The sequence below is a fragment of the Protobothrops mucrosquamatus genome, unplaced genomic scaffold, assembly GCF_001527695.2.
Source record: "Protobothrops mucrosquamatus isolate PMUCROS unplaced genomic scaffold, P.Mucros_1.0 scaffold_135, whole genome shotgun sequence".
Lineage (NCBI taxonomy): Eukaryota > Metazoa > Chordata > Lepidosauria > Squamata > Viperidae > Protobothrops > Protobothrops mucrosquamatus.
In genome coordinates, this window is record NW_015386211.1 from 1,380,575 (window position 1) to 1,392,705 (window position 12,131).

The 12,131-nt window shown below is 37.4% G+C and overlaps 1 protein-coding gene across 1 annotated transcript in view; it reads left to right on the plus strand.

The window, feature by feature from the left end:
- LOC107289532 (sulfotransferase 6B1-like) overlaps positions 1-10,950 on the plus strand; it is an 18,266-nt gene extending 7,316 nt beyond the window's left edge. The window contains exons 2-6 of the mRNA XM_015818308.1: positions 379-524; positions 6,840-6,909; positions 7,935-8,029; positions 8,445-8,598; positions 10,796-10,950. Coding sequence (XP_015673794.1) covers positions 379-524; positions 6,840-6,909; positions 7,935-8,029; positions 8,445-8,598; positions 10,796-10,926 — 596 coding nt within the window. The 3' untranslated portion in view covers positions 10,927-10,950. The remainder of the gene's footprint in view (positions 1-378; positions 525-6,839; positions 6,910-7,934; positions 8,030-8,444; positions 8,599-10,795) is intronic.
- The last annotated feature ends 1,181 nt before the right edge of the window (positions 10,951-12,131 follow it).

Below are 12,131 nucleotides of genomic sequence, written 5' to 3' on the forward strand. Positions count from 1 at the left end.
AATGTATAAAAATACATAAACAAAAGTTGTAAAATTCATTCCCTTTATGACTTTATTAGGTTCTTAGCAGGCCAAAACACTGGTATATTGATAAATTCTGTATATTGGGAATATATCCCAAAAGAATTACATATAACACATATCTAGTCTAGTTTGATATTAAATTCTTACTCAACAACTCTACATGCTTAAAGTTACTGTGCATGCAACAGACATCAGAGCTGCACCCTCCTCTCATTCTTTCTGAAGTTTCATGCACAATGTTTATTCTTTTCTTGTTTCTATGTTTACGTTTTCAACTTTGATATGGTTGAAATGGCCTTGGGTCAAGATATGTACCCTTATATATCAAGTGACAACATTTCTACATTTCTTCAGGTTCAAATTGGGTTGTGGAGATTTTAACACAGCTGGAAATTGCCTCTGGAAAATATGATGACGATGAACAGAAGCGAAGGCAGCAAATACTGCAAGAATTAACACTAGTTCCTCGTCTTGAATTTGGAGATCCAGAAAAATTTGAGGTTAGAAATCAGAGAAATACACCGTAGCTTCCATCAAGTGGCAGGAAGGTCATATAAAAGATTTACAAGCTGTAAACAGGAGTGCTATTTTTATAAATTAGAGCACCTTGAGACTTCACAAGGTGAAATTCATTCATTAGAAAAGAAAAGAGCTGGATGGGTGCAAGAGAAAAATAGGGATGTTTGTGTGAGGTCTCTGTGTTCAGCTCACAGTAAAGATTTATTGTAGATCATTGGAGCTCTACTACAAACAAAGCCCTTAAATATCATAACATTAAACTATAAGAAATAAATTAAAGTAAGGGCTGGCATCCTTGTAACACTCATCTAAATGTGTATGTATTGATGGGAAAGCCACCACTGACATCAAGACCCAAGTCAGAAGAGACAACATTTTTAGTTTTTCTGGTTTGTTTTTTAGGTGAATTAATTCTATTCCAAAGCTTAGCCAGCCTTATTTAGTGTTATTTCCAATGAATATAGAGGGAAATTGCATTTTGAGTTTTGATAATATGCCACCAAATATCAGTGGTAAACACCCACACACTGCCGAGACAAACAAATTAATAAAAAGGACTTGAAGATTGTCCGAGATTTTCAGCTTGTCCTTATTTTAAAATATTTCATGTTGCTCTGTATCTTATCATGAATATCTAGTTCAACTCATGCCCTTTTTCATAGACTGTTATAGAAAAAAATGCATTTTATCAATAACAGTCATATAAGTTAAATCCAAGTGTCCATTCCACATCTGAAGAATTTCCTCAATCTATATCCTTATTACACTGATGGAAACCATATCCATTTCTCTGGAATGAATTAAGGGACCATTGTATCCAACCAAGATTTCCATGTCAACCGAAAAGTTCTAGAATGCTGTATTGAACATATTGAACACAATTTAGCAAGGGAGATTTGGCCTGGAACTGTTTTCAGTGATTTATTTCTATTAGTTGAAATGAGATGCCACTGTTTGCATGACAAGAAAAAGCATATTTAATAATAATAATAATAATAATAATAACAACAACAACAACAACAACAACAACAAACAAACAAACAAACAAACAAACAAACAAATAAACAAACAAACAAACAAATAAATAAATAAATAAAGTTGGAATGAACCTTGGAGGTCATCGAGTCCACCCCCTGCTCATGCAGGAAACCCTACACCATTTTGGACAAATGGCTATCCAGTCTCTTCTTAAAAACTTCCAGTGTTGGAGCATTCACCGCTTCTGGAGGCAGATTGTTCCACTGGTTAATTGTTCTAACTGTCAGGAAGTTTCTCCTTAGTTCTAGGTTGCTTCTCTCCTTGATTAGTTTCCACCCATTGCTTGTTGTTCTGCTTTCAGGCACCTTGGAAAATAGCTTGACTCCCTCTTCTTTGTGGCAGCCCCTGAGATATTGGAATACTGCTATCATGTCCCCCCTCGTCCTTCTCTTCATTAAACTAGACATACCCAATTCCATCAACCTTTCCTTATATGCTTTAGCCTCCAGTCCCCTAATCATCTTTGTTGCTCTTCTCTGTACTCTTTCTAGAGTCTTAACATCTTTTTTACATCGTGGTGACCAAAACTGGATGCAGTATTCCAAGTGTGGCCTTACCAAGGCATTGTAAAGTGGTATTAATACTTCACGTGATCTTGATTCTATCCCTCTGTTAATGCAGCCCAGCACTGTGTTGGCTTTTTTGGCAGCTGCAGCACATGCTGGCTCATATTTAAATGATTGTCCACTAGGACTCCGAGGTCCCTCTCACAGTTACTACTATTGAACAAGGTACCCCCAATACTATACCTGTACATTTGGTTTTTCTTGCCTAAATGTAGAACCTTACTTTTTTCACCATTGAATTTCATTTTGTTAGATAGCCCCCAATGTTCAAGTCTGTCCAGGTCCTCCGGTATCTTAAGCCATTTAAAATGTTGGCTTTCCATCTGTGTATAGTTTTTTCTAAAGTGTCTCAATGATTTGATGTCTTTTAACCAACTCCAAACTCAAAGGCAGCATGTCTTAAACCAGTTGCAATGATCTAGGAAGCAAAAACTAAAGAACACTATTGACTTTTGCTTCCCTTCGAAGTCCACTCTTGCCTTCAGCCACCTTGTAATGGATGTGCTTGTGAGGGCAGCTTTCAGAACCCAACCAGATAAACTGGATAGGTCTCATAAATCAGATTTGTTAAAATTGAAGAGTTGCATTGGTTCTGTTTCAACCAGGGCTTTTTTTCAGCCGGAACGCGGCGGAACCGCGTTCCGGCACCTTTTTCCGGGCCGGCCGCACCGGAAATAGCCCCTCCCACACCGGAAATAGCCCCTCCCAAATTTTACTTGAATTCCTGTTCTCTAAAGGGGCGGTCCTAGGGTTTGATGAGGGCGTGGCCAGGTTTGAGTTCCGCCACCTTTTCTCCGAGAAAAAAAGCCCTGGTTTCAACAATGCAAAAATAATAATGTAAGCAGCATGCGGCAATGTATTTTTTTCCTCCTTTCTTCATCTGCCTACAAAGACTCCTGATGAATAGCAATAGCATTTATTTAGATTTATATACTGCCTCATAATGCTTTAAAGCACTCTCTGGGAGGTTTATGGTGTCAGCATATTACTCCCAACAATTTGGCTTTTCATTTTACCAACTTCAGAAGAATGGAAGGCTGAGTCAACCTTGAGCCCTGTTAGGAACAAACTCCAGGCTGTGGGCAGATTTTACCTGCAATACTGCATTCTAACCACTGCACCCCAGGGCTCTTCAGAAAAGGTTGGAATAGAACAAATTGATATATAGCTTTATTGATCTACCATTCTGTGCACACCTATCTCCCTGCCTGCAAGAATATTACTGTTGTGTCATTGTGTATGTGTGCATGTCATTGTGTCTGTTCTAAAATGTAATATGTAAGCCATATAATTTCCCAAATTATTAACCAACTGTGTTAACCAAATGTGTTAATTATTCAGGAGATGCAATGGCTCAGCGGTTAAAGATGCTGAGCTTGTTAGCTGAAGAGCTATCGGCCTGGGTTCAAGACATGACCTCCATGAAATGGGGTGAACTCCCATTAGTTGCCCCAACCCCTGCCAACCTAGCAGTTTGAAAGCATGCAAATGCAAGTAGATTAATAGGTACCACTTCAGTGGGAAAGTAACAGCTTTTTTTGCGCCTTTGGCATTTAGCCATGCTTGCCACATGACCATGGAAATTGTCTTTGGGTACCATTGGCTCTCTTGGCCAAGAAATGGAGATGAGACATACATGGCTGACAGGGAAACCATTTACCTTTTTTGTTAATTATGCCTAGATAGCAATCTCTTGTGGCTAGCCAAATAATTACCGTCTTGAGTCTTCTATAATCCTCAATTGGGTAAGACCAAATCTTAAAAGCACAATTCTCCTTTGTTTTCTGGGATCTTTCCATTACACCAGAAGTGGTGTAATGTCTTTGGTCCACCATGAACTTGAAAACTTTTAACATTCAAACTAACTAAATCCAGTTTAATTTGCCAGCCATATTCCCCTCCCTCCCAGTTCCAAAACTTCAACTCTAATTCCCTTTCTGCTTCCCTCACCAGCTTGTTTTCAACATCCTTTAAAGTCTTAGCATCAGATCTCTGTATATGTCCAAAAAACGCCGTATCTGCTCTGCCCCAATGCTTTTACAGAGGAATTTATCACTCTCCAAATACAGCACATGTATTGGGGAGATCATGTCACAGAATGACAATCAGTGTTTAGCTGCTCAATTCTTTCACATTTACACTGCACTGTGGATTCCACAGTAACTTTCCTCACATCAATCAGTATGTTTTATATGAAACAGTCACATAATTAGGTAGGGTCAGGCAAAAGCAACCACAAGGACTCCTGGAGAGTCTCAACAGAAGTTTTATTCCTGGTTGTCTATGTTACACGAAACTCACTATACTGTATGCTTTCCCTTGGGAACAGCAAGATAAGGCTTCAAGGATTCTGAGGGAGGTCAGACCTGTGCTGCTTCCACTTAACACCTCCTTACAGTCTAACTCAGTGGTTCTCAACCTTTTTAATGCTGCGACCCCCAACCGGTCGTAAGTTGAGGACTAAACCGGTCGTATGTCAAGGACTAAACTGATCATAAGTCGAGGACTAAACTGGCCGTAAGTCGAGGACTACCCAACCGGTCGTAAGTCAAGGACTTTCCCTGCCCGGGAGCGCCGCGCATGCGTGGTTCCGCCCCCTGCGCAGGCCGAGGCGTAGCTGGCAAGCAACAGAGACGGAGCAGGCCGACCACCAGCTGGCCCAGCCCAAGGGAGGTAAGGCACCCACCGGAAAAGGGGAAAAAATGGCGGACAGCCTTGCTTGGCGACCCGCGTGAAATGGTCGATCGACCCATAGGTTGAGAACCACTGGTCTAACTGGAGATTCCACCACAGAGTTTATGATGACAAAGATCACTTGGACTCAGATTTTTTTTAGAGATGAACTTTGATATCCCTAATTTATACTTCCACTTGATAAAAAGCATCCATGAAAGAGACCTAAAACAAGATGGATTGACAACATCAGCAAGTATTGTGGACCCAATTGGTAAAAGAAACCTCAGGACTGTATAGGTTGGAAACATGAGAAAGAGGTCTTCATTCTGCAGTGGATAGACAATGACTAAAATTATGATGATGATGAATTTATAGTTGTGTATAATTTTCTTTGCATAAATGATATTAACTTCCTTTTATTTTAATATGATTAAAGAGGATGGAAAAAATGCCTTCCAGAAGAATTATAAGAACACACCTCAGCCCTCAAAAGTTGCCCAAGTCTATTTTTGAAAAAAAGGCAAAAGTAAGCACCTTAATTCTCAATTTTGGTTTTACATATCATTAAGATATATACATATTCATATATATAAATCTATCAATGAAGTGTTGTTGAATAAATTTACAGAGTAAAATAAGACAGCAAGCCCAAGATCATACTAACTTCTCAGGTTCTGAACTGGCGTGGAACATAATTATAAGAAATTGTGTTTTATTCAAAATAAAAATGGAATGATTTCTTTTTCTGGTTTTCAAGCAAGCAGGAAAGGTGCAACATTGCAGCTTGAAGTCTGAAATTGTTGCAGCTTGATTTCATTTTTTAGTATTGTATCAGGCAAGTTCAACAAATCAGTCTTATCTTCACTTAATTATTCAGACTGAACCATTGTTAAATATCTCGTGTTAAATATTCTTAGCTTTGCTGCTTACAATACTTTACTTAGGATCTTGGGAAATGGAAATAGAAGAGATTGGACAACCATTTGTTCAGAAGGGTACGGGGACTCCTGCATGAGCAGGGGACTGGAATAGAAGACCTTTAAGTTCCCTTCCAACTGTGTTATTCTGCTATTCTGTCTTGGAAAGGAACTTTATTTAAAAACAAAATTACTATTCTCTTAATTTGATAATTTTATCTCTATTTTTTTATTCCAAGTTTTTTTTTAATTAATTTTACAATATTTACATATTTGAAAAGTAGTGTGGCGGCTGAGCACAGTAATTCCATTACATTGGAATATCATCAGTACAAATCTCAAAGTATTACAACAAGAAATTCCCTCTCTTTCCCTCATAATATCTACTCTCATGTTCGAACCAATACAGTTTTTATTCTATCAATCAAACAAAAAGTACCTTTCTAATATTCATCAATAATCTTCAGTCTATACATATCTTAATTAATTTGACATTCCACCTTTTAGACAATAACCTAGTAAGTTTTTCTTAACTTTAATTTCCCATTGATATTTAAGTTTAACGTTTAATCTTTATCATTTCCAGATTTTAAATGATCCCAATTTCTAATAATTTTATTTCTAATCCCCATTCAGTTCATTTCCAAATACCGTATTTTTCGCTCTATAAGACGCACTTTTTCACCCCCAAAAGATGGGGGAAAATGTCTGTGCGTCTTATGGAGCGAATGCTGCCTCCCTTCCGCGCTGCCGCCGCCGCCGTGGCCTCCCGAACGCCCCGCTGCGGCCCGCCGCACCCCCCCGCGGCCTCCCAAACGNTTTCATTTCATTCTCTAAAGTTCATCTCACAGACATAAACCTAGATTAACTGCACATTAGCCTAGTATTTGTATACCATTTGTATACCATTCCCATAAACCATTATGTTGTAATGGGATGACAAATCTCACTCAACATGCTGAGACAATGGCAGCGTTTCCTATAGTACTGAACTACAAATTACCCAACCTCATTTTAGCCTAGTATAGTATGTTGTGTGAATTTGGCCAGTAAGTAACATTGACTTGATTTGTGTTTTCTGTATACATGTCTAATGCAGGCTACAAAGAGAAATATTCTTGCATCCCTTACCCTTTGCAAAAACATTCATTTCCATTCTGGAGTCATTTGTGAGCTCATTTGAAAATTAATTCTTTGAAAAGTAAAAGTAATCCATTTACCATCCAGTCAGAACCGAATAAGTTTTTCTTCCTCAAGAAAAAAAACAAAACGTAGTCCAGTTGCCTTTTGAAAAAGCACCTTTGAGACAACCATGACCTGGATGACTAAGAATCCCCATAGATATTAATTCTCTCTTGTACACATTTATGTGCTTAATTGCCATTTAATGTTATTGGCTGTTAAATCAGGATGCATTTTTTCAGCATTTTCTCATTTGACTCCACCAATTCTACTAATGACACAATGAAAACTATTACATCGGTTTTAAACTTAACTTTTCAGTTTAGTGGGAGGAAAGTGACCAAATATATTTACTTTAATGAGTAAGGACAATGATAATTCCGGGACAGGTCTGACGAGAAGTATCTACAGGTGGTATCAAAAGAGGGCATGGGGACAAATGACCAAAGCTTCACAGTGGCATGATAGCACATTGCTGTTTTCCTCATTTTGATGAGAAGTTGTATCTTGCCAATGCCTCTGTGTGTGGTTGACTATGGTTGAAATGACATATGGTTTGACTGGTACCCATAAACAAAAATTGGAATTATACACTATGAATGAATGGCAAAGCAAACACCAGTTTTGGTGAATAATTAAGGCAATCTAATAAGCACACATGATTAGCAAGCAGAGGCTTCAGTGGAGAGGGAGCTGCCAAAAATGTCAAGATGATCACCATGACTATACAATCAAACCTTGCACCTTTTAAAAAATGTGTGGTACGTGTAAAAAAAAGAAACAGCGGGGTTTTTGTTGAGGGGCCATAAGTTTTGGATTCCCCTATAGATGCTCCTGTTACCTGAGCAACCCAACAATTAAATAATAATAATAATAATAATGGTGATCAATGATTAAAATTATGTATGGTAATTTGCATCTGTTAATAATCAGAGAAAAAGTGAAATAGAAAGGATACAGTGAGAGTTCACACTGAAATCAATATCAAAATGTTCTGCTTAATTCCTACCAGTGATCTTTGGATCTTATTTTGATCATATTACTGAATGGAACAACTATCTGGAGGACAGCAATGTATTTTTTATTACCTATGAGGAAATAAAAGAGGTACGTTTTTAAGAATAAACATTTAGATTTAATTTAATAAAAAAATTATGTCTGGCCAAGTACTATATAGTAATGAACAATTGATCAGGATATAGAAATAGGAAATGTAACTCAAGATTTCTACCTGGTTACTTTTCTCTAAGCAATTGGTAAATATCTCAGAAACATTTTCATTTTAAGGTCAACTTCTGGATCACCTGATCTACTCTTGCTAATATTTCAATGAAACAATAAAAACTGTGTTTTGTTTTGCTTATTTATTTATTTATTTATTTATTTATTTATTTATTTATACTAATCTGCACAAGCCCAGCCTATAAATATATATAAAAAATGTATGGTACCCAGATCAAGACATGAATTGAAGCAATCTAAAAGCATACTTACTTATGTTATATATTGATGTATTATTCAGAATCCAGTCTCAGCACTGAAAAAAATAGCCAAATTCTTTAATTTTTCTGTAACTGAAGAGGAGATTGAGAGCATTGTAAAGAAAACAAGTTTTGAAAACATGAAAAATAACGCAGGAACCTGTGGAAAACTAGGGAAAGCACTTTTCCGCAAAGGTAACATTGTAATATTTTTAATAATTTTGTCTACAACATTTAATAGTCTTTTCTAACCTAGTGGCTTTATGGTGTGTGGGATTTCAACTCTTAATACTTAAAGGTGTGCTGGCTAGGAATGATAAGGGCTGAGGTCTAGCAGTGGGTTGGGAAAGGCTCATGATGCTTTATATTATTCAAATATTAGGGAATATGATACAGACAATCCTTGACTTACAACAGTTTGTTTAGTGATGTTTGAAGTTACAACACCACTGAAAAAAAAAATAACATGACCATTTTTTGCACTTACAACCAGTATCTTCATGATCACATGATCAAAATTCAGATGCTAGACAACTGGTTCATATCATGTGTTGCAAGATTCTCTTTTGTGACCTTCTGAGCAGTAAAGTAAATGGGGAAGCCAGATTCAATTAACAACAGTGTTACTAATTTAATAACTGCAGAGATTCACTTAACAACTATGGAAGAAAGGTCATAAAATGGGGGGAAACTCACTTAACAACTGCCTCACTTAGCAACAGAAATTTTGGACTCCATTGTGATTGTAAGTAGAAGACTACCTGTACAAATATATGAAGTGAATATTTTAGAATGAATCTGCACCTAAAGCTTTGCATCTAAGGTGGGACTAGAACTGACTGTCTCCTGGTTTCTAGCCTTGCGCCTTAATCACTACATCAAACTATTATATTTCTATTAATGTTTTTGAAACTCCTATAACCTAAAGGAGGAGTTTGACCAGTGTAAATGAAATCTGCAGGAGTTTGACCAGTGTAAATGAAATCTGTACTGTGCCATGGAAAGAGCAGGAAACCTCCCTATTACATATAGGAAGCCAGTCTTAATATTGTTACTTGTTGTATTTAACAGTTATTTGCACCCTTATAAATGTGCATATTATTTGTTTGCACAATTTATAGCCATCTCTCCATAAAATACTCACAATAAAATAAGACATCAATAAAACCAGTAACAATTTTAGAAGGAAAGAATCCAAATTAAATCATCTTAGAATTAATCTATCTACTTAGAAGCAATTTCCACTGAATTAAAGCAAATTTAAATAGGAGATGATACTAGAATGAAAGCACTAAAAGTCTGAAGAATTAATAAGCATAACTAGCTACTTAGAATGGGTAAGTATAAGGTATGAGAATGATAAAACTGCAGCCAGTGGTTCCCTGGCTAAAGAGAACTATTATATAAATATATTTTACCTGCTTCCCAAGAAAATCCAGAGACTATTTAATTGGAAGGATGGAGGAAAAAAATCAGATTTAATTCCAGAGCTTAGATGATAAGATGGATGGATGAAGAGAAGGATGGGAGGAAAAAAATCAGATTTAATTCTGGAGCATAGATAATAAGATGGATGGATGGATGACAGATAGATAGATGACAGATAGCTAAAATATGACTTCTTTGCACTGCCATGGGGAATCAATTACTCTGTTTATGGGTTCATTCTTCTCTATAATAAATATTTAAATCTCACTAAGATCTATCTGAGAGTCTTCTTGCTGAGTAGAATCAAATGCTGAATAAGGGGACAAATGCCATCGTATGAAGCCTGATAGTAATCTACAAAATGCTTATTGAAATGTATTAATCTATGTTTCTCATCCAAAAGGAAATAGCTAAAAGAACCTTTTTGAGGGATAACACAAGGGAGGGAGATCTTTGCCAAATCTGAGAATTGGGTATGGGAGATTCTCTAAGTAGGCATAAAATCTCCCTGTTAAAATTAACATTTCACAAACCATAGGAACTGAGCATCTAAGAATGTCCCATAGAAGTGTCTTTATTGTGCTATAAAAATATTTATTGTTTTTAAGGAGTTTTGAAGAATGTCTCAAAGGTGCATTTTCAAAAGGCAATTGGGCTTTTGTTTTTCCTCTTGAAGAAGAAGAAGACTAATTCCTTCCATCACCCCTACCATCCTTCCAGAACCGATGAAACTTCTTGGATGAGAAGCAAAATGTCTTTTTCTTCCTCAAGGGGAAAAAAAAGTCCAATTGCCTTTTGAAAAAGCCTCTTTAAGACAACTATGACCTGGATGACTGAGAATCTCCACAGAGATTTGAAGAATAGTTATTCTTTGGGAGAAAGACTTTCTCTCCCCTTAGCTTCCCACCCTCCACCTACCACTATAATTCTTCTTTTCTTTCTTTCTTTCTTTTTCTTTTTCTAGGCATAATAGGTGATTGGACATCTGTCTTCTCAGAAAGCCAGAGTGAAAGAATGGACAGAAAATTTGAGGAGAGTGTAGCAAAAACTAAGCTTGGAATGATGCTGAAATATGAGCTGTACTGCAAAAACTAAAGAAACCATCAGTGCTACACATCTCTCAGGTTCTGATTCTCTGCATGAGGTTAGGTTGTTCAAGAAGAATTTGTAGTGCCTTCCTCGGTCTCCAGATGTGCCAGATGCCATTTCTGATAATCCCAACATAGCTATTGGTTGGGTTATGTGATGAATAAAAAATGATAGGAGCTGGAGTCCAACAGTCTGAAAAAAAGCTGCTGTCAGGACACCAAGATATCTTACAGATATCTATATATTTGATATTTCATACTTATTTTTAAGTGGAAGAACCCTTCCAGAATTAATAAAAAACTATACTTACCTATAAGAATTTACTCTCTTATTCTATGCAAAATTTGTTGAGCAATTATGAAAGACAATGACTAAGAGGCTTCTATTGTTCCTGATAACAGAATTCCTTATAAATTTTATTTTGCTTTAATAGAGAAATTCACCCCCAGATTCGAAAGAAATAAGCTCTTGGTTCTAATCCATACCAAATGTTCTCTTCTGTATGACCACTAACACAAAGAAACTTTATAGTGAAGGCTTTCTACAAAGGAGGCAAATGTGCAAACAGTATTACACGGTTGTGTCAAAAATCTCATATTTGTATATGTGTGATATCATTAGCCCTAGCAAACTACAGATACCTTGTGTATAACGGGCCTGTATGTGCTTATTAAAAGGAAATAACATTGAGATCAACGGGGCTAACATTCAGATAAAAGGACTGCAGCCTTATAGTACAACCATATCTACAGATCAATACACATGAAGTCCTTCTTCTCCTGTGATCTGCACTGATGGGATCACACCTGGACCACTGGATGTCAGTCTTTCAGAAGAATATCTAGACCCATACCAGTCGGGCTTCAGGCCGGGACACAGCACGGAAACGGCATTGGTCGCGTTGGTCAATGATCTCTGGAGGGCCCGGGACAGAGGTTACTCCTCTGTCCTTGTTCTTTTGGACCTCTCAGCGGCTTTTGATACTGTAGACCACGGTATCATGCTGCGGCGTCTCGGTGAGTTAGGAGTGGGAGGCACCGTTATGCGGTGGTTCTCCTCCTTCCTCACCGACCGCACGCAGTCTGTATTGGCGGGGGGACAGAGGTCGACTCCTAGACCCCTAACTTGTGGGGTACCTCAGGGGTCGGTCCTCTCCCCCCTTTTGTTCAATATTTATGTAAAGCCGCTGGGGGAGATCATTCGTGGCTTTG